Source organism: Scatophagus argus, chromosome 15, assembly GCF_020382885.2.
Source record: "Scatophagus argus isolate fScaArg1 chromosome 15, fScaArg1.pri, whole genome shotgun sequence".
NCBI lineage: Eukaryota > Metazoa > Chordata > Actinopteri > Scatophagidae > Scatophagus > Scatophagus argus.
The window spans coordinates 6480669-6504995 of record NC_058507.1 but is presented as its reverse complement, the minus strand read 5'-3'; the positions used below and the strand labels follow the sequence as shown (position 1 = coordinate 6504995).

General features: G+C 40.0%; 3 protein-coding genes across 6 annotated transcripts in view; all 3 read left to right on the top strand.

Moving 5' to 3' along the window:
- tnika (TRAF2 and NCK interacting kinase a) overlaps positions 1-8249 on the top strand; it is a 58072-nt gene extending 49823 nt beyond the window's left edge. For all 4 annotated transcript variants that reach the window (XM_046411996.1, XM_046411995.1, XM_046411998.1 and 1 more), the window contains 8 exons: positions 23-193; positions 310-453; positions 879-1013; positions 1391-1491; positions 1726-1875; positions 4507-4666; positions 5300-5439; positions 5637-8249. In XM_046411996.1, the coding sequence (XP_046267952.1) occupies positions 23-193; positions 310-453; positions 879-1013; positions 1391-1491; positions 1726-1875; positions 4507-4666; positions 5300-5439; positions 5637-5720 (1085 nt within the window). In that variant the 3' untranslated portion in view covers positions 5721-8249. The remainder of the gene's footprint in view (positions 1-22; positions 194-309; positions 454-878; positions 1014-1390; positions 1492-1725; positions 1876-4506; positions 4667-5299; positions 5440-5636) is intronic.
- A 549-nt stretch (positions 8250-8798) lies between these two features.
- slc2a2 (solute carrier family 2 member 2) lies at positions 8799-15555 on the top strand. The gene is made up of 12 exons (XM_046412000.1): positions 8799-8917; positions 9519-9614; positions 10718-10929; positions 11179-11303; positions 11536-11651; positions 11754-11916; positions 12045-12151; positions 12953-13033; positions 13224-13328; positions 13486-13587; positions 13829-14032; positions 14169-15555. The coding sequence occupies exons 1-12, from the start codon at positions 8903-8905 to the stop codon at positions 14370-14372; spliced, it is 1530 nt and encodes a 509-aa protein (XP_046267956.1). The 5' UTR covers positions 8799-8902; the 3' UTR covers positions 14373-15555.
- Positions 15556-16779: 1224 nt separating this feature from the next.
- On the top strand, positions 16780-23961 carry eif5a2 (eukaryotic translation initiation factor 5A2). The gene is made up of 5 exons (XM_046412888.1): positions 16780-16935; positions 18043-18217; positions 18360-18464; positions 19555-19686; positions 20348-23961. The coding sequence occupies exons 2-5, from the start codon at positions 18056-18058 to the stop codon at positions 20408-20410; spliced, it is 462 nt and encodes a 153-aa protein (XP_046268844.1). The 5' UTR covers positions 16780-16935; positions 18043-18055; the 3' UTR covers positions 20411-23961.
- The last annotated feature ends 366 nt before the right edge of the window (positions 23962-24327 follow it).

Here is a 24327-nt window from a genome sequence, read left to right as displayed (position 1 = left end):
TTTTCTTCTATGGTATCCCAAGCCATGTTTGCTAATGAGCTGCTGAGGCAGGAACAGGCCAGACTAAACGAAGCCAGAAAGATCTCTGTGGTTAACGTCAACCCTACCAACATCAGACCCCACAGTGACACACCAGAGATCCGCAAATACAAGAAACGCTTCAACTCCGAGATCCTGTGTGCTGCACTCTGGGGTAAGAGGGGACATCCTTCACCCTCCTCACAACGCAAGAACGTCTTTCTCCTAAATATCCCTGTCTCTCTCATTTTCTGTACCCTTCAGTGTTCCTAACTCTTACATATGTTCTAGGTGTGAACCTGCTGGTGGGGACAGAGAACGGTCTCATGCTGCTCGACCGAAGCGGACAAGGGAAAGTGTACAACCTGATCACCAGACGGCGCTTCCTGCAGATGGATGTGCTGGAGGGCCTCAACGTGCTAGTCACCATATCTGGTAGGTCTAACGCATACACACTCATACTGTATGCACACACACCATACCTTTTGTAATGTGCATTTGCATTTCAATCCTTTGCTGTTAAGAAAGGTCCAGATGATGAACATATTGAAAGGAAGTCTCTCAAATTAAATGAGCTTGAAGTGTAAAGAGTAAAGCACAAGAATAGACAGGAATGAATATGATGTAAACGACCGCATGTTTGGAGTGATGAAAGCAACATAGGTATATAAACGCAGGCGATGTGGGCTTGTTTCATTCCCCTCACAGTGAAAATCTAAGTCATCTCAGTCGGTCACAATGCCCACGTAATCTGCCCTTCCTTTTACAGCGAAGTATCTAAAATAGTTGGGGATTATGTCGCTCCTTCTCAGGAAATTAGATCTCATTTGTCTTTCTGTCTTTTGTCCCTCCCTTCTCAGGGAAAAAAAATAAGTTGCGTGTCTACTACTTGTCCTGGCTGAGGAACAGAATTTTACATAACGACCCGGAAGTTGAGAAGAAGCAGGGTTGGATTACAGTTGGGGAGCTGGAGGGCTGTGTGCATTATAAAGTTGGTAAGGATCTGTGTGTGTGTGTGTGTGTGTTTATATATGTATCTCATGAATGAATAAATGAATTTCAGAATAAACGGTTGTTGAAAAAGGTTACAAATTGTTTAATTGCATTTTGCTTCATGTTGAAAGTGGCTGTAAGCCTAATATATGGATTGTTGTTTTTTAATTTAGAATCAGTCTGATGATATGAAAACAAGGACTTTTTCTGTTAAGTTTCAAGACAAGTTTATATACACAACACATTTAAAACATATAAAAACAAGAAACGCTGACTAAAGTGCTTTATGAAGACATTAAATACAACACAGGAATGATCAAATAAAAAACAAAATCCCGAAAACAAATTAATAATCGTTGTGTCTTTGTCATGTTTCCAGTAAAATATGAGAGGATTAAGTTCCTGGTGATTGCTCTGAAGAACTCTGTGGAAATCTACGCCTGGGCTCCCAAACCCTACCACAAGTTTATGGCCTTTAAGGTATAGAAGCACAAAGATGCACATACTTCACAAATATTGTATAACTACAGGCTCTGCGTCTTTTTCCTCGAATGCCAAGACTGGGTCAAAAAATTCCCTCTGAATCTGGTTTTCTGCCCCTCACTCTTCCCCTGTGCTCACCCTGTAACCCCGAACATATTTGCTCCTCTTCCTGCTTCACTTATTTTCTTCTCTGTCTTCTGTCTGTCTGTCCCTGTCTCACCTTTCTTTCAGTCATTCACGGAGCTGCAGCACCGTCCCCAGCTGGTTGACCTGACGGTGGAGGAAGGCCAGAGGTTAAAGGTCATCTACGGCTCCAGCGTGGGCTTCCATGTCATCGACGTGGACTCGGGCAACCCTTACGACATCTACATCCCCTCACATGTAAGTGCGGCGCTGTGTTTGTCTCGGCATGTATCTTTTGTTTCATGAATAAGGCTCTCCCACCTTTTCTACTGAATTAGAATGAACAGTGACACACATGATGTAAGTCGGAGCCTGTCAATGCAGAGCAGTGGTGTAATGTGGTTAATGAGGTTAGATTTTTACATTCTCAATAGATTTTGCTGATCCTTCTTGCCCAACTCCTTCTTTATCAGCAGCAGAGCTGCCTCTGGGTCAAGGTCTCACGAGGATTGACTTCTAGAAATCCAATGACATTTTCTTGACAGATTACCTCTCTGATTGATTTACTGTTATGCAAGTAAAGGATTGATGCGTTTTTTTAGTTTGCTAAATATGATTAATTGGGTTTGGACTATCTGTAAGTACACAGAGTGTAGCTCAAATTACTGATGTACTCTTATTACAGATCGTTAAATATGTCAAAATCAAAGGTCATCCAAAAGCGTATCCTTTCTATGCCCCCCACCATGACAGCATGCGTTCATTTATAATCAGCAGTGGAACACATGCTCAGATCTGCTTTTACACACAGTGAAACGTTCACTGTCGCTAGATGCCACGCTAGAGCACCAGCATTTCTCACATATTTAACTTTTGATTTCAAAATATATCAAAATATGCAAAATACAAAAAGCAAAAGCACACATTGTGCAGAATCATGCACAGTACATGACTGAGTAATATTCATCAATGTATTAAGCTGTATATTACGTGACATACTGCTGGGTAGCTTGTGAATATTCCTTGAGGATCAATAAGGTCTAATCTTAACTTTTAATAATAGATTAGAATTTATTTGTTGATTACATGTTATATTGTGAATCTGAATCTGCAAAGTAGTAATTAAAGTTAGTGAGTCAGTGTAGCGCAGTGAAAAGTACAATATTTGCCTCTGGGGATTGGGCTCGCCCTCTTACTTCCAGTGAAGGGAAATCTTAATGCTCCAGCATACCGAGACATGTTGGACAATGCTGTGCTGCCAGCTCTGCAAAAGTTCCCACAGAAACGTTCCAGATTACACCTGTTGGTGTAATATTCAGGCATCCCAATATGTTTGTCTATATAGTGTACCTCATAACTATACTCAGTTACTTTCCTCCACTGGTTATATATTCTGGTCTCTCAATATGTCATGGACGCTATGCACACCATCAGTAGCTGTCTATCAGTTTTGGTGCTTACACGCAGATTAGTTTGTTCCGTGGTGGCTTCGTTAATCGCATGCTTTTACACAAATCAAGTTCAAACGCAGTTCAGCCAAACTCTTGACATTTATTTCAGTATATTTAAACCACTGAATACAGAAGAGAGGACACGCATTTGGAGCCTGTGTTAGATTTGATGATGTACAGCAGTTGAGCCTATACTTTACAATGCAAGCACCACAAGACTTCTCATTATCAACTATTCCTCACCTCTTGAGATGATTGTCTTTTACGTTTTTTTGCCTTTAATCCTCACTTGCTCTTTCTCTCTCTCTTCTTCACTGCCGATTTCTCATCAGTGTGCCAAACAGATGAAGGTGACAACCTGCCATCCACCCTTTAGATTAGACTAATAGATCTTTGGTAAAAGCCCTGTAGTGGATGCACAGAAATACTACACGTGTCCATGTGCAGTATAGTTCATTAGAGTAGTGGTAGTATTAATAAACACATTATCCAGAATTAAGTGTGTATGAATAAATTCATCTTAGCCACAGGAGAATGCTCACGTTTTTGAATAGATGTATACCACTATCAGCAAGATGGTCGCTCTGGAGCCACAAAAAGCAGCAGAACTGAGGACACATATTTATTATCATAATTTCTATTTCTTTTATTTAAATTCCACTTTCATTCAGATGTCAGATGTTTATCAGACATCTGACATTATTCCAAAAACTGTAGTCTCACCAACCAGCAGAACACCAGAGTATGGTGTGCTTGGAAGGTTGGTAGAATGGTTTTGGTAGGTTGCAGATCTTTACATGTATGATACAGTGTGTAAATTGCTTTCTTAATGTGGCCAGAATAATGTGTCAATGAGTGCATGTCATATTGCATCATTCCTATGTAGTTTCTCATTGGTTAAGATGAGTTTTTTCAATACCTCATCGGTCATGTCAAAACGGAGATTTCATCCGTTGTTGTGCTCCTGAAGTGTGACTCTGAGTCACACCTCAGGAGCAGCTGCTGGCACAAATCACAGTGTGGGTCACAGGGCTATGCTTTGTGCACAGTGCACAGATTCGAGCTGATGTCTGTTTGTGTTACTGTTCCCAAGTTTTCTGGTGTTGTTTTTGTTCATTAGGGTCAGTGAAAAGGGCCATAGTTTGACAACTCACTTGTACAGAAGAAGACTTCCCAGACACCAAGCCAATAGCCTGAATGTTTTGATGCTCCTGATGTTTGGCAGCTTTGTTAATGTCCACAAACTTGCTCTTTAGAGGCTTACAGAATGCAGGCCAGTCCAAAAAAATAGAAAAAAGAAACCAAACAGCCAGCCAAATTTTGTTGCATTAAATTTCCATGATGAAACCTCTGTAATATTTTAATCTAATGTAGATTACGATTACATTTGACAGATTTAAATTAAAGCCTCTTGGATGTTTGCGTGTTTCTGTGACAGATCCAGAGCCAGGTGACGCCCCATGCCATCGTGGTGCTTCCTAAAACCGACGGAATGGAGATGCTGTTGTGTTACGAGGACGAGGGCGTCTATGTCAACACCTACGGTCGAATCACCAAGGATGTGGTGCTACAGTGGGGAGAGATGCCAACCTCTGTTGGTATGTCACACCCACATGTGTATTTACCTGTGTTTAGTTGATTTAAATGGATTTTTTAATCAACACTGCAGTTATTAAACATCACATTAATGAATCACTGAACTTGAAGTTAAGACATTTTAATAACTACACTGATGCACAAAAGTCTTCTTTTGAATTCTCTGAGAACTGAGCTTATGGGGGTTCGTTTAAGGTTTAATTGCATTCAGAAAATCAGTTAATGATATCTGCCTTCACAGGCAGAGGAGAGTGAGGTTGTAACAAGGAGTGTAACTACGTGTAAAGTGTAACAAAGATGGAAAATGGACATAAGTGAAAAGGAAAAGTGAGGGCAGAAAGACAGAAAGAGAGAGCAACCAAGAGCTAGAAGGTCCAACAGAGGAATGTGTACATGTATGAACTGTATGTAGCAACAGTGTTTGAATAGAAAATGTGCCTTCATTTCTTGTATTTTACTGCCTTGTTGTGGCAGCCAGGGGTATTACACTTTCAAAGCAACTATTATTTAGGCTGTCATCAATGAATCAGGATTCTTCATTGTGCATTTGGATACTCTGGGTTATGGGATGTTCAGGTGACATATTTGTATTCACATTTTCTTAAAAATATTAATTTGGGTTTCCTCCTTTCCAGCCTATATCCATTCTAATCAGATTATGGGCTGGGGTGAGAAAGCCATAGAGATCCGCTCTGTAGAGACGGGTCATCTTGATGGAGTCTTTATGCACAAGAGAGCCCAGAGACTCAAATTCCTTTGTGAGAGGAACGACAAGGTAAACAAAAAATGATGCTTTAAGTGCATATGTACAATTTGTAAAAGCTGACACATGCATTACAAATTCAAATGTATGAACATAATAGCTTTACAGGGCCATAAATAATAGCATTAATATCATTTGTGATCTGTAGCTGTTGAGAAATTATTATATTTAGACATGAGAGTTGAAAAGTTGTATTATTCTCTCTGTAGGTATTCTTCGCATCGGTGCGTTCAGGAGGTAGCAGCCAAGTTTTCTTCATGACCCTCAACAGAAACTCAATGATGAACTGGTGATGGCTCCTCCCACTGTCCTCTCTGCCTCACTCTCCCATTGGCCAGACCGGAAACCCACGCGGGCCCACTGCAGATCTCACAAATGAACCCGATTGTCCGAGAGGCCAAACTCTTTTAACACCCGAGAGACTTTAACGGTGTAGAAAAAAAATGAAGTAATGTCACAAAGAGATATGTTAGCCTAGATTATGTCGGGTCATGCAGAAGCCATCGTTACTCAACTGACAAACTGGTGCCACTGACTTTCCAAATATTCCTACTTTCTCTGTCACTGTCTGTAACTTCGTCCCCTTTTTGTCTCTCTCTTTTCTCCAAATGGACCAGTGCATTCAACAACTGTAGAGATTAACTTTAAGCCTGCCTCGTTCTGTCTTTCTTCTTCTTCCTTTTGTCCCCCTCCTTCTTAAGCCTCTGACTACTTTGGCCTAGTCGTCGCTTCTTCGATCCTTTGACACCCACGTCTTCCATTTTCCTTACTTCCTGTCCTCCATGTGTGGGCTCATTCCGACAGAACTACACCTCAGAGGTTGGAGAAATAGATGAATAAGATTTAATATGAATTTAAATATATACTTCCGAATATGACGGATGAGGGGAGGGCAGCAGAGGGATGACAAATCCATTCTGCATGTCGGCAGACAGCCTGATTGATTTTTTTTTTTCCCTCCTCTGTCGCTCCCCTCAGCCTCCTGCACTTCCTCCTCCCTCCATCTTTTCAGGCTCTGAGTAAACTGAATTGTGATTTAATGTTCGATCGCATCTCTCTGATAGAGATGCGGAGCTGTCATGGGCAGGTTGTAACAGTATGCAACAGTGACGTCTGTGTCCCTTTAAAATGATATCACTGGTCCATTCTGCCTCTTCCCTCCTTTCTTCCCTCTTTCCCTTCTCACACTCATTTCCCTGTTTTCACTCTTCCGTCTTTAAACTCTGAAGGTGCTGCATCAGATATACTGTAATATTAAATGAACAATGAGAGCGTCATTCTGCTCATTCAGTTTGTTTCTGTTCTTTCCTTTTTCTGTGGCAGGGTCAGTCAATTTTTGAAGCTTGATGAAATGTACAGCACATCTGTGTGAAATCTGGACCGTACGTTAGTGGATGCGTGAGTGCGTGTGTGCATCAAGTCTTTGCGTGTGTGTGTGTGTGTTTGAAAGGAGTCCCATTCAAATCAAGTTCGAATCAGAGTGGGATATCTAAATCAATGTCCAGAAAAAGAGTCAAGTAATTCAGTCTCTGTGTGTGAACCTTTACCTTAATGCGATCAAAGCAACACTGAGTGTGTTTACATGCAGATTTATGATGTTATCTTCTTAGTATGGAGTTTATGAGTTGGTGTATTTGAACACCAAGCATTTAACAATAGGCAATATTAGTGGTTAATGTTTTGCAGTATGTTTCTGTTTCCTCTAACGCAGTACTGTTTTGGCTATTCATGATTACAGCCGCGTTGCTGTAGGGAACATGAATACGTATATAAACAGTTTGTCCTGAATACAGCCTCAGCAGGACATGAGCTACTATTCCGAATACTGTGTGCATGTGAAAGCACTCATTGTTGAAAGCTGTGGTGTCTTTTTGAATCATCCTACTCGTTGATCTGTTCCTCTGATTTTTGGCTCCAACCTGTTTGTACAGTGCCTAGCATGATGTAAGCAAAACAAAAATGGAGGCCGTAAGTTTATCGCTCACGTTTTAATTGATCATTTTGTCGCCTGTTTGGTTCCTTTGCACAGTTTTCTTTCACGTTATGTCTAACTTCAACATACCGCTGATGTTGTTTGTCTCTTCTAATGGAGATGTACCTTAACAAATTCAAGACTTGATTTATTCTTTGAAAGGAGTAACTAAACATGGTATGAGAAAACCTTGGCATTACTTTCAAAACATTTACTGCAGCGCATTACGTGCTGTATAATTTAGAACACTATTTGGGGTGGACTAATTCATAATTACTCACCCATAATAGAGAGCACAGTAAGGCAGATGAGTGGAAATACTGCATGTTTGGCAGTGTGTTAGGATATGGCTAAAAAATGTGTGCTGAGACAGAAAAAAAACAAACCCATTCCCAATGATGTGATAATCATTTCAATCATTAATAATTATTTTTTGTGATATTTTCAAGGACTTCTTACATCCACACAGTAGCTGCCCCTGTGCAGCTTTAAGTTAGGTTCACTGATCTCTATTAGGGGGAGCAGGCTAACTTTTTAGCAATAAAGAGCCGAGCTGAAGAAACTGCTGTCTTCCCTGTGTGCATGAATCTGTGTGTCTGATTAAAGAGCAAGTGTGAATGGGGCATTATTACTATATTTGTCCATCGTGGAATTCACTCTTCCTCATGGAAAATGCTGACGGTCATTACACTGAGAACTCTCCTTTCAAAGACGAAACCACTGTATTCTTTATTCTGTTTACTTCTTGTTTTCTTTATTTTGAAAGAGCATTACTAATGTCCTGTTTTGGGATTTATTTGTTTTGTAAAAGAGAAGCTGTAAGAGAGAAATAAATGAATCTAGAGCATTATGCTTCTGTAGTTGCGTGTTTTTTATTTATTTATTTATTTTTTTGGATGCATGTGTTTGTGAAAGCTGGTTGTTATGCTGTTGTGCAAGTGTGTACACTTATGTCAGCTTCGACCCTCAGCCTTTGTCCACCCCCAAGTATATCATTAACAGAACGTGTATGTGTGTCTGTATGTGTGAGTGAGAGACAGAGGGAGAGTGAGACACTCTGAATAGTGTTCCAGTGTCATCATTACTATCAAAAAACACGCAACTTTGAATTTTAGCAGCAAAACATGTTATTTGGAATTAATTTTGCAATCCATTATTAATTACAGTATCCAGTATACAGTGTAATGGTACGGCGTAACACCTTCCATAATCCAGTCTGTAACACCAAATATAAGAACTGTGTTTTTGACAATCGACTCTCTTCCTGTCTTGCTGTTTGGTCACTATGATGATCATTTTATCATTTTCGTGTGTGTGATGGTAAAGTAAGGCTGCTGTTCATTTCTGTCTAAGAGTTCTGTGTGTGTGTGTGTGTGTGTGTGTGAGAGAGAGAGAGAGAGAGAGCGAACACGCATGTTTTAGTCCAATGGTGAGTGGACACAGCGTGATCAGGCATGCGGCTGTCATTGATCATTACCTCCTGGCTGACACTCTGGACCCATCATGGAGTCAGGAAAGGTAAGACAATCCTCAACTAATGCAGTGCTTACACATGTTTCATAAAATGGTTATATATTCTTGTAAGCAATATTTGCAAACAGGTGGCTGTTGCATGGCCAACATGTGAAACTTTAGGCTCTCGCAGACTTGCTTTTACTACAGGACCTTGGATCTGTGAGCTAACGAGGAGACGCCGAATGCCTTGGATAGCAGCAGTGAGGCTATTAAGAAATAGTTTTTAATTCATCAGCATGTTCTGTAACAGCCCTGCCAATTTGCAAATGAATGAAGAAGTAGAAGAAATTGACCAGTTCATTTCTGACATGTCAGTTCTCAGTTCAAATGTATTTATTTCACATGCAAAATGTATTCGAAAAGTACTCGTAACGTCTGTATGTAAGCATTTTAATGATTGTCAGAAATGGTGTATAAAGCAGTAATAAATCCATCAATAATGTAGATAGTCTTTTTTCTGCATTTTCTTTGTATGCATTTTTGGATGTAGCTGAATAATGCAGCACTCGTTCTTGCTGTGTGCGTGTGCAGGTTAAAATGCATGTTTGCTCATGCATTCATGTGTGTGTGTCCTGATCTGAATGACTACCTTTCACTCCTGCAGCAGCTAACCTTTACATTGGCTGTGGCTGTGTTCACGGCAGTCCTGGGGTCTCTGCAGTATGGCTACAGTCTTGGAGTCATCAATGCACCCCAGAAGGTAGGTTCTGCTTTAACACAGGCTTTGTTCCCTTACCAACGTCTCTCTATTGAAAGGTGCTGCAAGAGTTGCCACAATTTAATTCCATGCTGAAATACAACACTGTGCTCACTGTGCTCGTAGAGCCCACCTCAGCACAACCTTTGGAGTACACTTTGCTTTGAAGCACAAGACTCAGCTATTGCAGTCCCATCTACCCTAGTTCTTCTTTATATTTTTAACGCTGTGAGCTTGTTAGGTCAAAAGATGCCACAAGACCTCTTCAGAGATCAAATGTGCAATGCCCTCATTCTTTCCATATCAGCTCTGGTTTCCCTTGAATATTCAGAGCTCTATGTGATAAACTTGACATTGATTAATGGACTGTTGTATTTAGGTTTTATTGCTTGGAATTCTAGACACACCCTGGACTTACCCCAATCTTCCTTTTGTCTGTCTGTCTGTACTTTTGTCTCCTGTCGCCCTTGTTGATAAAGCTGCCTAAATAAGTAAAGTTCTTCACAAACTCAGTGGTTTAAACTGGTGCTGGAGTTGCTATACTAGTATACATCACTTGAGTTTTGCCAGGGTTGATGTTGAGTGAGTCTTCTTCAGTTGTGGTAGCTGGTGGCAAGGATCACCACAACAAAATCAAAACCTTCAGATTCAGAATCCTGCAGGGTTTGACCATGTAGAGCAAAGGATCACAGGTTTAAGGAGGTTCTTCCTGATTGATAGAGTACATACATCCACGTTTCAGTGGCCTATGGCAACTGCATGATTGATTAAACCAATTAGACCAACCAATAACTTAAAAAGAAGAAGAAAACAGCAGCATGCTCACTGGAACCCACGATCTGCTGATATAATAATAACCAGCCTGGCCCCTGGTAGTCCGCCCTACACTTTTGTTTTATATGAAGAGTTTTGTTTGTTTTGTTTTTGTTTTTGTTTTTTTGTCCTTCTCCTTCTTTTTCTCCTCTTTTCTTCCTTATTTTCTCTCTTTCTTTAAATTAATATCTTTTACATCATCTGTTATTAGGTCCATTATTTGAACCTACCATTCAGCCCCCCAATACCAGATTATAGCTCTTGGCGATCCATAATCATATCTTGTGTCGCAGGTCATTGAAAAGCATTATGGGCGGTCCTTGGGAGTGTGGTCAGAAAGAGCAGCTGTCCTGTCAGGAAACAGCACAGAGGAAGAAGAAGAAAAGTTCGAGGCGGGCCAACACCCTTCGGTGGTCATGTATTGGTCACTGTCGGTGGCAATCTTCTCCATCGGTGGCGTGTTATCGTCCTTCCTGGTAGGATTTGTCGGAGACCTGAGAGGGAGGTGAGCAAAGGATATAGTAAAAAGGAGACTATTGTGCAAGAATGAAAGTTTAGTGGAAATAAAATACCTGAGGAAAATGATGTATGAGTATAGAGAATGACAAGAGAAATGAGAGGAGTGATGGCGGCAGACAGTAGTGGGATCAATATGGAATAATGCCATGGTACACATACCCTTGATGATCATCCAGCTTTCTCTATAACTCCCTCCGCCTCCTTTCTATCTCTTTTGGTCTCTTTCTTTCTGCAGGGTAAAGGGCATGTTAATGGTCAATGTCCTGGCTGTAGTTGCTGGACTACTGATGGGTTTTTGCAAGATGTGGAAACCTCACATCATGGTCATCTCAGGCCGGGCTGTTATGGGCTTTTATTGTGGTACAGTGAAGTGCGCTTTATAATCTTTAATTAATGTTTTAAATATTCAGTTTAAATGTTTTTTTAGTTATAGAAGAGGCGATTTGCCCTCATTATCTTTTGGAATGTTTTTAGAAAAAAACTAAGAGGGGTTCCTGAATGGCGTTTTGATGGTATAAAGAAAAAAAATGCCTTGACTTATTATCATATATCCAACAGAAATCCTGGTTAGCTCATGATGTTTGCGTTTCAGGGTTGACATCTGGATTAGTGCCTATGTATGTTGGAGAGATTGCACCGAAGGCGTACAGAGGGGCCCTGGGAACATTACACCAGCTGGCTATTGTCATTGGCATCCTCATCAGCCAGGTGAGGTTCACTCACACACATGTATACATGCTCAGCAGCATCTGTGCTTGTTGGCACACTGAACACATAACCTAAACCATATCTGTGTGCATTTGGATGTAGGTAATAGGCTTGGACTTCATACTTGGCAATGATAATATGTGGCCCCTCTTGCTTGGTCTGTCTGGTGCTCCGGCAATACTACAATCACTGCTGCTGCCTCTATGCCCTGAGAGCCCACGGTACCTTTATATTTTAATGGGCAAGGAGCAAGAAGCTCGAAAAAGTAAGAATTACAGACAGTAACTAAATATATATATGTCATTTTTCTCTTCACATTCCCAAACTGCAAATTCAGTAAGTCATCTATACAGACTCTTTAACTTGCCTTCCTGTTCTGTTGTTTTGTTGCAGGTCTGCTTCGCTTAAAGGGGTCATATGATCCGACTCCTGATCTTGAAGAGATGAAAAGAGAGAAAGATGAGGCAGACAAGGAACCCAGGTTCTCTATCCTTTCTTTGGTAGGTCTCTACACAGGAACAGAGTCACTTGAGATATATTTAGGTAGTCACTACCTAAATATTATATCTTTTTCTTTTCTTAAATTTTCTTTCACCCATTTTGAAGAAAGTGACTGATTTTGGGAGCTTTAAAATAAAATAGCTGATAAACTTGCTCAGCCAACATTACATTATGACTGCATTTCGCTGCCTTGTACTTGTTACGTGTGTAATGATAATAAAGCTCAGTCTAATCTAATCTAATCTACAACAGTCGACATTCCTTTTCAGGGTCTACAGACATCCATCCCCACCCAAATTAATCAGCAACTAAAGTACAATGGTGATCTCATGTGATGGCTGTAATGATATTGAATCATTAAATAAATAAGTGACACAACAGTGATGTAAAAGTGAAATAGTCTCATCATTCAACTCAAAGCTCAAACCAGTACATCAACAGGCAGTCCAGCTGAGGGAGGATCAGGAAATTGCTACAGCAAAAGCTTTTAATAAGATGCAACAAGCAACATTTTGACTGGAGAATGAAAGCTCTTATAGAATACTCCAGAACTTTCCGCAATCACAAAACATGTGAAAATAGCTATTTCATATATAACAGCAGACAATTAGGCATGAAGCTGCCCTGACAGTGACAGCTAGTTAGCATTCTCCTTTAAAACAAAGCAGCAAATATGAGACAAGAAATATACTCAACATCTGGCCATATATTAAACAAAGATGTATGTGTATTCTAGTCATGTGCCTCAGAAAACCCACTGCATAGTGACAGCCTCTTTACTGTTCTGTATTCTGTCCAAGATCCGGTCCTCTGTGTACAGACAGCAGCTGCTTGTTGGCCTCATGATGCACATCTCCCAACAGTTCTCTGGAATCAATGCAGTGAGTGACAAATTAATTTCAGCTCCAAGCTCCGTTTCTGTCTCCCATTCAGTTTACTGAAATTAAACTAAAAGTACGGTGATTTTTTTTTAATGGAAACTGTAGAAAGCCTTACATAACCTTCCATCCCCCCAAGCAAAGCATATGACTTTGTAGTTATGAAAAAACTGGTACTTGTTCTGTCTTCAAGATCTTTTACTACTCTACGGACATCTTCGCTCGGGCTGGGGTCAGTCAGCCAGTCTATGCCACCATAGGAGTCGGTGCCATCAATGTAGTCTTCACTCTGTTGTCTGTGAGTGGCTACACACATATACAGACGCAAAACACACAAACACATCCACACACATTTGGACATTAAGCCATCAACATGCCCTGGTGTTCTCTTATTTTCTTTCACATTCGATACACACGCAAACACACACGGATAAACAGTGTACTGTATTTTCTAGGTTGCACTGGTGGACAAGGCTGGCAGACGCACTCTGATTCTGGCTGGTCTGGGAGGGATGTGTTGTTGTGGAATTGCCATGACTGTGGGCCTCAAATATCAGGTATGTTCAATCAGTTGTCCCAGCTTTAGCCTATCAGCAGCTTGAGCGGAACTTTCATCTACTGATAAGGCTGCCAGTTTATTGCAATAAGTCCCTTTGTTCTTTACACCTGTATTAACTCACTCTGACAAACATTTGGCAGCTTTTTAAATCTATTCTCAGGCAGCATTTGATAATTTCAAGTTATCGAGAAACTTCCCTGGACTAAGTTGTCTCTTGACCGACTTACTTTTCCCTCCAGAGTGAATTTGCGTGGATGAGCTACATCAGCATGTCAGCTATCTTCCTCTTTGTGAGCTTCTTTGAGATCGGTCCTGGTCCCATTCCGTGGTTCATAGTCGCTGAACTGTTCAGCCAGGGACCGCGGCCTGCAGCCATTGCTCTCGCTGGCTGCTGCAACTGGACCAGCAACTTCATCATAGGCATGACCTTTCCCTATATACAGGTAGGCTGAAAAGACACACATATGTACTGTAAACTAATGCAGCACTTGCACTTGCATATTCCATCAGACCACGTTGTTCATTTGCACAAAATCACACACATTGTCCCTCCTGAACTCCTGTCTTTTTTCTGCTCAGGCTTGGTTGGGTGGTTACGTGTTCATCCTGTTTGCTGTGCTGCTATTCGGCTTCACTGTGTTTACTTTTCTCCGGGTCCCTGAGACCAAGGGGAAAACATTTGAGGAGATTGCTGCAGTCTTCCACAAGGGGCGGAAAAAGTTGGCTCAGAGCCCTAAAGACTGTACTGAACTGGAGCAGCTCAAAGCATCCACAGATGCTTGAAACAACCGCTATGTGTGTGAGCAATCTGTTTGTATGCGTGTGCAAGGGTATGTTCATCTGTCAGTATTTCAGATGTTGTCATGATGGCAAGTGTTATGTACTTTTGTCCTTATAGTATTATGGTGATATCTTGTGAGTTAAGAAGGAAAGTCAGCACTTCTTACACAAAGAAGAAAAAACATTTTTTCATAGTGCAAAAAATCCACAATGTCACAAAAGTGACATGAAGTATTCTGTTATATGGAGAGGTGTTTACATCTTACCAAAACGTAAACTTTTATAGCAACATTATGATTTGACATTTAATGTGGCTATAATCAATATTGGATGACATGACTGTTTATATCTGAGAGAATTAGAACCCCCCCCCCTCTGCAGTTCTGCTTAGCTCAACTGAGCTTTGTGGTGTTTTTATTATTGTGGTTATCAGTCCGGTCTCAGCAGACCGATGTATTCAGCAAACAGACTTTAAAAAACCCAATATGCACTACCTTCCACAGGAAGACAAAGTAGATTCAGATATTTCTCTGAGGAAAAAGTGGAGACCAAAAAGTGAGTTGTGAGGAGAATGAATGTAATGGAAAGTGAAGGCCAATACCACTGTTTACATCCACAGCTTGTTTTTGCTGCCCCCAAGTGGCCGATTAATGCATGTTTACCTCTAAATGTACGTTTAAAAAGAACTGCTGAAGTGCCCTCAGATATAATCATCAGCCCACTACACTGAAATGTTTTGATTATTCTAACTTCACATGAATGTTTAACCTTCACAGCGCTGATGTATGTAATGTATGTGTGTGTGTATGGATGAGATTGACACTGACAAACTGTTCACATTCGTATACTGAAAGGGAATTTCTCTGTGCTCACCTTAAAGTTAAGGTTTAAAGCATTAAAGCAAGTGTATGCAAAAGCATTACTTTATGAAACCGCGACTTGTTTGGAAGCCACTTGTGGTCCAGTATTCAATTTACAGTGGTGCAATGTGGAAACTAGACCACTGACACTGGACTTTGAAGTGATGTAGGAAGCATTTTACGTCCTGCTTTTAAACTTTAAATATTTGCACTTTTAAAGATTTTAAAGATTTTTCAATGAAGAAGAAATCACTGATGTAATTTTAATAGTTTTAGAGAGATAACTGAACTTTTAGTGAAAATAAAAAAATATATCCAACAAATCACTACTGAAAGAGTGTATTTTTATACACCTTATTATATGACTGGAGTGGATCATCAAGAAAACAAAAACTTTATTTTCAGTCCATTCAGCTAAGGGTGCCCTGGAATATAATGAGGGAAACATTTAGCTGACAGGCAGGATAACTAATAACTGATAACAGAAGGAATTTACTCTGCTTACACACAAGTTTATTTACCCAAAGAGGGACCCTCCCTTTTACACAGCCCCCAGCAATGCTATGGGTCTAATAATTTAAGACTAATTACAAGTTGGCTGTGTCCTTCCCTCTGAATGCCACAGTTTTGCTCTAAGCTAAACAGTCATATACACACCTGGAAACACAGGAAACTTGCAGGATCTTTGTTTAACAGTAAAAGCAAGGACCTTTTAAAAGAAGTCCAGTATTTTGCATGATGGTACCAGAAGAATCTCTGTTGCAGTTACATTTTCTGTCTTTTGTATTGCAGTTATCACAGCTCCTTTGCGTTCTGGTGTTACATATAAAAAGAAAAAACTAGACTTTGTAGATAAAAATTAGTTGTTTTCTTTCTATGTCTTAGAGAAAACAAGTAATGGTTGTTGCTTTCTGTTCAGACCAAAATTAAGGAATTTTAGGTTATAGAAATGTTATATATAAATACATACTATACATAAATTAATTGTTTTCCACTACCGTATTGGCCCATTTATCTACTCCAGCAGTGGAAGAAATAGGCTGTACTGATCTGTATAGAAGGGTCGACCCTCTTGAGAAAAAGTATCAATAACCCATTGTATAAATACTCTGCTACTACAACCGCCCCTTTCACAGTATATATTATAATAATATAATTATTATTGATGTACTAACATGTATGGAACACGTTAATGTTGTCACTGGTCCATGTGGAGCAAAGTTATAATATTTTATTGATAATATAATATTTTTATTTTACATTCTATTAGTTTTTTTTTTATCAATAGCAATGAATTAGGCTGTCAAAGATAACATGTTTTTGTCTGTAAATTTGAATTTGTAAAGTCATTAGTAACTATTCCTGCCCATTAAATCTAAATAAGGTCAAGATTAAAGCAACAAAAAATTACTGACATAAAACACAAGTAATCTACCTCAAAATTAACCTTAAAAGTACTGTACGCATATGTTGTTATTGCCGTTTAGCTGAACAATTAATTCGGTTATAAGATTATAAAGGCGCCATTTTTCTTGAATAGTTCATTACAGGTGTGCCTGGCGGTGCGGACGTCCTGTGTGTTGCACCGTCCCACCCCCACCGTACTCGTCACCGGAGCCCGTACCTGCCCTTTCTGCTCCTCCTGCGGTACAAAAGCTCCACGCATGCGAACTGACTTTCTCTCTTTAGTATAAGCAAGACACAAGGTAAGCAAAACGTTGGCGCTTTTGAGTGTATTTTTTTGCAAAAGAGGTAGCGTTAAATAACGTATTGTTTGCCGTGTACTGACGCCTTATCTAATGTGTAATACTAGGAATAATTTGTCGTCACGGTAACGTTGGTTAATCGGTAATTTCTAAATCCTGAGCCGATGTTTGGTGAACGGTTGGAAGAAGTTAGCACGCCGCTTTAGCAACGCTAGCAACAGTATGGCCAGTCAGTGTCACAGGGTGTGGGTCCTGTTAGCTAGCTAAGCTAGCTAACTATGACAGAAAACACACGAGGTGGAGACCTGAAGCTAGCTTACTGTTACAGGCTAACTTGCCGTCTAAGATGTTCATCTGGCCCAGCTGCCACGTAACATGGATAGTTAACGTTTATGGTGTTCGCTAGCTTTCTAACCCAGGCTGCCTAGCCACGCTAAGGCTAACTTGTACCATATTATAGAATATTTAGGATAGCAATGAAGTAATAAGGTAGCTAAACATAGCTAACTCGCTAGGCATTCTCCCCGGACGGTGTGTCAAAGAAAATTTGAGATTGCCGCAACATGGCGCAGGCTACAAGACACATTGGGAATAACCGTCAGTTGTTAGCTTTTAAGATAGTTTTCCAGTGAGACGTGATTGCACCACCTCAGCTAATTGTTAAGGGGAATAAATATAAATAATTGCATTGTATTTGCGTTGTAACAGCGTTAATGAAAGATGCATTTTAACGTCGGGCAATGTGGAGCAAGGCACTTTTGGTCGGCATCTCTCGAGCTGATTTCAGGTTTATTGATTTTAATCACCTATGGCCCAGTCACTGTCCCTTTCCCTTTAGGAAAAACATTCTACGTGACCACATATGCATATATACAGCTTCTCTTGGGTACAAGGTGTTCAATACAATCCTATTTTTGACTTCTGCTGAACAGTGGAAGATGGTCTTGTTTAATGTAACAAGTTTGTGCCCCTCAGCTACCACACAACTACAATCTTTTCTTTGAAATATATATTTTACATTTACAGTAGTGGTCCTTTCCTTGTGCTGTTGGTCACATTTTAACTTTGTTCTTGTGTTCTTTTGCTCATTTGGATGACATAAAACAGCCCATAGACCATCATGGCAGATGATGATTTTGCGACTGGGGACTCTGGGGCCTCTGCAACATACCCCATGCAATGCTCTTCACTGAGGAAGAATGGCTATGTCATGCTGAAAGGACGTCCCTGTAAGATCGTTGACATGTCTACCTCTAAGACTGGCAAGCACGGACATGCCAAGGTAAAAACTGCTTGTGCATCCTTTGGAATGCAGGGCTTAAGGCACATTTACAATTTAGTCTGATGCTTCCCAGTTATACAAGTAACCACCAGTGCTTACTTTGCCCAAGGCCACATCTGACCACTTCCGGTGTTTTCCCCAGGTTCATCTTGTTGGACTTGACATCTTCACTCAGAAGAAGTATGAAGATATCTGTCCTTCTACCCATAACATGGATGTCCCACATGTATCAAGGAAAGACTACCAGGTGAGATGACTGGTTGAATTTCTTGGTATAACCTAGGGGTGCCAAAGGGTTTGCAGCATGTAGAGGATACAGTGTCAGTGGAAACAAGCTGCTACTGGAAGCCAGTAATTCCAGTATTTGATCTTTTGACATTTTTCTCGAGCACCAATGCATCCATTTCATATGATGTTCTGGATTAAATATAACCAAATGCTAATAAAAAAGCGCAATATGAGAAAATGAATGCTTTTTTTGATTTCTAAATGGGTGTGTCCTATGTGTGAGAGCTGAGCTGTCTCTCCAGTAGTTGTGAAAGGTTATACAGGTTTTTAACTGGTTGAACAGGTTTTGGCTTGGCCAACAAGCAGTCTCTTAGTCCCTGATTAGAGGCCTCTTCTGGGGTAGAACTTCCTCAGAGCACAAGAAAATGAAGACTAGATTTGGTTTTGAGATTGGTTTTGTTCAACAGAATTTGTGCTGTATTGTCTCAGTTGTATTGTTTCATGTGGCAAAAGATTAACATTTCCTTTACTGTACTTAAACCACATCCACTATAGTCATGTTCTAAAGTGGCTCAGAGGACGCAAATTTAATTTTAATTTTATTTTTTATTTTTTTTCCATTTTATTTTTGTAATGCAGTCTTAATGAGTTAATCATGAGTCATACCTTTCATATAAAAGATTAGTTGTATGTAGAGCATAGGCACAGCTTAGAAACATAGCATTTCAAAAATGCTTCAGATAACGTTGTGTAGTCGAGCTTAATTGTGGCTTGAATGGTGCTGGTGTGTACACCTGCACTTACAAGAACACAACATGTGTAACACATGCAGTAATGCCTTTGGTGTCTGTTACACCTGCCAGTTCTTTGTGTAGCTGCCCCTCCTATTGTCCTCATTTTCATAATGTATATTATGTATCCTAAGTGACACTCAGGTATGCCACTTTTGGTTTAGTAGCATCAGGTTAAACTCTTGAGGATGATGGCGCTAAGGCCGTTCTGCTCCTCTGTTCTGGAATGACAGGTTGTTGACGATCACTGCTTGTGTGCCACGTTTGTTGTTTTGGGGGAAAAAAAAAAAGTTTTTAACTTTTGTCTGGCACATTTAGCTATGTGATATCTCAGATGGCTTCTTGACCCTGATGGATGACGGCGGAGAAACCAGAGAAGACCTTAAACTGCCAACGGGTGATTTGGGCAAAGAAATCCAGGCCAAGTTCGACAATTCAGATACGTTTATGGTGAGTTTCTGTGGCCTGTTGGTGAACAAAAAAAATTTCACTGGCAGTGACTGAACTGGAATAGCTGTTTTAAAAGTGGTGGTTAGATTAATTGTAATATGCCTGTGTAGTCACTAAAATCAATTTTCAGAAATTTGTCACTGTGTATATAAACTCTGACAGCTTTGCAGAACTGCGTCCAGCAATTCATAAGCATGTAACAGCTATCAAGCAGCTTTCTGGCTTAACATAAGAGTATTTTCTTTTTTGCGTGTGTCCTTGATATGAACTGAGGTGAACCACTGTTGGATTGATTCACTATTTTTATCCTTTAGTTTTTGAGATATAATTGGAAGATAAAAAAGTTATTTGAATTACATTGCCCAAAATATTGGTGTGAAAACCAATAAGCCTAAACCTTTTACTCCATGTAGCTTGTGTACACAATATTGATTGCTTTCATTGGGGCTCGTTACTTGGTAAGTGCCCGCTAGTTGGTAAAAAGTTAGTATTGTCACTAGTTGGTGGCTATTACATGTGCTTGTCAATATCTGATCGAATATTTTAGCTGGTATTGGAGGCATTTGCAGTACTGTTATTGGAACATCCCTAATAACCCTGCAGCAAATCAAAGATGTTAAGCAGCTGGCTCCAAATCTTATTTTTCTCTTTATCTTTTCAGGTCTCTGTGTTGAAAGCATTAGATGAAGAGAATGTAATTGGCATCAAGGCCATGACTTCTTAAATAAGTCCAGGACAACGCTGGAGACCTCACACTCCTATTCTCCATTATGGCTTTGAAGCCTCACCAAAGCAACTGGCCTTCACACCCCAGAAACTGGACTGGGTCAGCTTCTTCAACTGTACCTTTGGCTCAGGGCTGACTGGCATTCTCTTCAATCAATGAAGTTATTCACTCTTAGTTTTCACAGCTTGCCTTTGAAATGGTTACAGATATCATAACAAGAATTCCAAACAATATTCAAGCAATTTGTAGTATTTTTTTTAATGCTGTTTAAATCATTCCTGTTTTGTTTTATTTGATTGTTTGTTTTTTTTGTTTGGTGAAATGTGGAACTCAATTTGGCTATGAGCATGAGTTTTAAGGTTTACCATGAAGATGCTACACCCTTTCTTCAGCTTCAGTTCTCCCTCAAATGATTTTTATCTCCGCTGACTGACAAAAAATCAGTTCAGAGAACCTGAAAACATATAACTTCATTGATCATTATGCCTTTCTGCCTTTTGACAATTAAAACATGCATTCACACACTCGCACACACAAACACACACACACACACACACTTAAATTGACAGTTGACTTGCATACACATGCCTTAGCAGCTATGAATTTATGTAAACCGCAACATTTTCTTTACTCTACATTTCAGCTATCTTGGGGCAAGATTTCTACTGCATGTAACCAGGTCTCAATTAGGTCGGCCTTTTGTAGCAGGAAACTGCTGTCTCAGCCGTTCTGAAGCTGAACAGGCCTGGGCAGGGGTGGTTGGGTGGGGCCATTTTCTCTTCTGTGCTCTGAATCTTTTTTCCCTTTCACTTGAGGCCTTTTGTGAGCTGACAAATGTATAGAAAAATATTTTCAAAGAACAAAACACTGAAAACCTTTACTGTTACAATCTTAAAACAATTTTATCACAAAGCTTAATTTCACCAACAAAGCTCTGTTCAAAACAGATGTTGTGTCATCACAATGCTAAGGATAATGATGACTTCTAGGCATGCAATAGTAAAATCAAGGAATCATTTTAAGTCTTCTATGACCTAACAAAATCTAAGTGGTAGTTCTGCTTTGGGGTATGAATGATAGGAGACATTGATACCTGTTAGATGAGTGTTACCATTGAGCTGTGTTATGGGTGGTGGAACGTATCCTTAGAAAGTAAATTGGGTGGGAGGACCGTTAGCGGTTTTAATCGGCTTTTTACGGGGTTTGTGCAGAGTTTGCAAATGGATTGTTGCTCACATGGGTTTTATGAAATGGTTATTCTCTATGTTTACATACACAAAATGTTACCGGGAGACATCGGGTAATTTCAGGAAAGCGGGTTGCATTTATATGCACTGCATCGATGTGGTTGCTGTAGAGTCTGCATTTACGTGCAGGTAGTCATTTTTCTCCCCTACCTCCTACCATAAAATTAAAACAGTAAACTGTTTTAAGTGTTTTTGCAATATTTTTTTTTTATTTTCTGATCTGAGCATTTGGACTGATGGTGTGATGAGGTGGATAGACTTGAGTGGTGAAACCATTTTTTCAAGAGTGCATGTATTGAGAAATTGTACGAATAAACGGCTGTTCAGCTGCTGTTCATAGCAATACTTTTCTAATTTCAAGTTTTGGTCCCGATCCTGCGTTTGTGAAAAACCCTGTTAGAAACTCACTTAAGCATATACTCGGTCAAGGAATCTGATTTCTCTTGCAGAAATCCCTCAGTATCTTGCAATGGGAAAGGAAAGCGTTTATGTGACATCAGATTACTGCCAAAATATTGACAGTGGATATCTTTGATCTGTGTAAACACACTGATTGTAATGTTGATATTGGAAGGTATTCTGTCCAGCTTTTGAGTGTGTTCATTGTACAAAGGCAGCCGGTCTGTTATTTTTGTTCTGACTTCAGTCCTTGGAAAGTATTTTTTACTTCCGTCACAACACCAAAGTAACCCACTGAATGGTTTGTTGTTTAAGTTCTACATAAGTTGTTTCTCATTGTTCTGTTCTCACTCAATTTGTGCTATTTGTTGTTGTTGTATCTCCCCCCCCCCCCCCTTGATGTCATGTTGGTTGCTGTGGCATTACAACAGTGACTTCCAAATCTGGCCTTTGCCCTGTGTCATTTAAATTTTCACATATGGTACACAACAGCACAACAGTACTCTGCACTGCAGGGGCCAAAGATGGAGGCCACATGACTGGACTCTGTACGAATGGCACATTTCATGTTGGGTTTTCATGTCTCTGAGCAGCAGTAAAAAGCATTTGACGAGCAAATACACGCTCTAAAGGCAGCAGTATAGTAGTGACTGCAGGCCGTTGGAATGACTGATTCTGCGGCAAATGGGGGCACGTGCAAAACAACCTTTAGTCCCTGCTTGTCTTCATTAGCACATAAATCTTATCGCAACTTCAGCCTGAAGCACCTCAACCTAATTTTATCTTTCTTGGGGAGTAATAAGCCCAAAGGATGTGTGTGTAGAATCTTACCTGGACTGTTCTGGGGTAGTTAACAGCTGTGCAAAACTTAAACTAGCTTGACCAGCGATCCAAAACATATTTGAGCACTGTGCTCCGTCTGTTTTGTTTGAAATAATGACACCGTGCCTGTAAAGACCAGTTTCTAGTATACTGTTTCCTTAAATGTATAGCTAGATTTCTAAAAGTATCCTTATCCTAATCAGTCCGATCTGTAATGCAGGTTAATAGCTAAACTGTTCGTCCTTTTTCACAGTCCTAACAGAAGACAGACAGTCTTCCTTAAGCCATATTTGGGCCCCGTTCAAGTGTCTGTAACCAAGGCCAGCTGGTCAGCTCCATTCCCTCCAATTGTTAAGCTCCTCTGGCCTCTGATGTGTAGCACTAATTACCACCACACATTTTGTCAATGATTTTGTACCTTAGAGTTCGGTAACAGGACTGACCTCTGTTCCTGTTTTAAGAAAATGGTTACACTGCAAGGGAGATGTCTTGTCCTTGTCGGCTTCACGTGCTGATGTAGGATCAGAGACTGCAAAATGACTGAGGTCAGTGTCATGAGGACAGATATTCTCAGGGCTCCAGTTACAGTTACTTTAAAGGTGTCAGCAGTGGGGATCATAAGAGATTATTAGAGTCGTTTTTATGTTGGCTGTTTTGAAGTTGGAGATCTGATGTTGAAGAATGTTACATTTCCTGTTAGTCTTCTCGGGTGCCTCTCATCAAAGCCTGTCCGCTTCACATTTTCTTAAAATTATGCTACTTCTTTATTTTTATTTTCTTTTGCAACAAACAATGGTTTATTTGTACAGTGTGTTACATTCAGACAGGGAATAGATGAAACGCTAAGTCTTGTATACTGTATGTTCCTGTCATAAACTTGGGGAAGGGGTTTGCAGGTATTTCCCCATCCTTCCTTTAACGTTTCTTGGGGAAATCTGACCTCGAGCTTCTTCTGGAACATAAAGATACACGGGCCCCTCTCTTCCCTATTCTAGTTAATGTATGACTGCTGTCTTAAAAATCACAACTGTCTGTTTTTATTAGGCAAAATAAAGTTCATGCAGATGTTACTGTCTATAAGTTATTTGTCAGCTGTCTTATTTTACCCAAAATGACAAACAATTCAGTGTATCTCATTATATTAAGTGTTGCTATTTTTTACTGTTTACTGCTGAGAGAATACAAGTAGGCTCTAAAGCACAGCAGCCAGCTACACTAATATGCACAAATTAAAGTCATAGAGATGTTGACGCTAAGCTTAGGAATTTTATGTTTTTTATTGGTAGTCCTTGAGAATTCACAATACATGTCCCTCAGTTCAGTCTGTTAGGATGTCTGTTTGGAATCTTATTGTAAATAGTTTATATTTAACTTGCTTTCTGCTGTTGACATCTACAGACCTTGGAAAAGGTTGAGGAAGTCAGTTCTGCCTAAACCTAAATATAT

Excerpts from the sequence above, each read along its gene's own strand:
- slc2a2 (XM_046412000.1), top strand. Across the intron at positions 11,652-11,753 it reads TTGGCATCCTCATCAGCCAG|GTAATAGGCTTGGACTTCAT; the intron begins GTGAGGTTCACT and ends ATTTGGATGTAG. Across the intron at positions 12,152-12,952 it reads GGTTCTCTATCCTTTCTTTG|ATCCGGTCCTCTGTGTACAG; the intron begins GTAGGTCTCTAC and ends ATTCTGTCCAAG.
- eif5a2 (XM_046412888.1), top strand. The coding sequence starts at position 18,056 with ATGGCAGATGATGATTTTGCGACTGGGGACTCTGGGGCCTCTGCAACA. Across the intron at positions 18,465-19,554 it reads TATCAAGGAAAGACTACCAG|CTATGTGATATCTCAGATGG; the intron begins GTGAGATGACTG and ends TGGCACATTTAG. Across the intron at positions 19,687-20,347 it reads ACAATTCAGATACGTTTATG|GTCTCTGTGTTGAAAGCATT; the intron begins GTGAGTTTCTGT and ends TTATCTTTTCAG.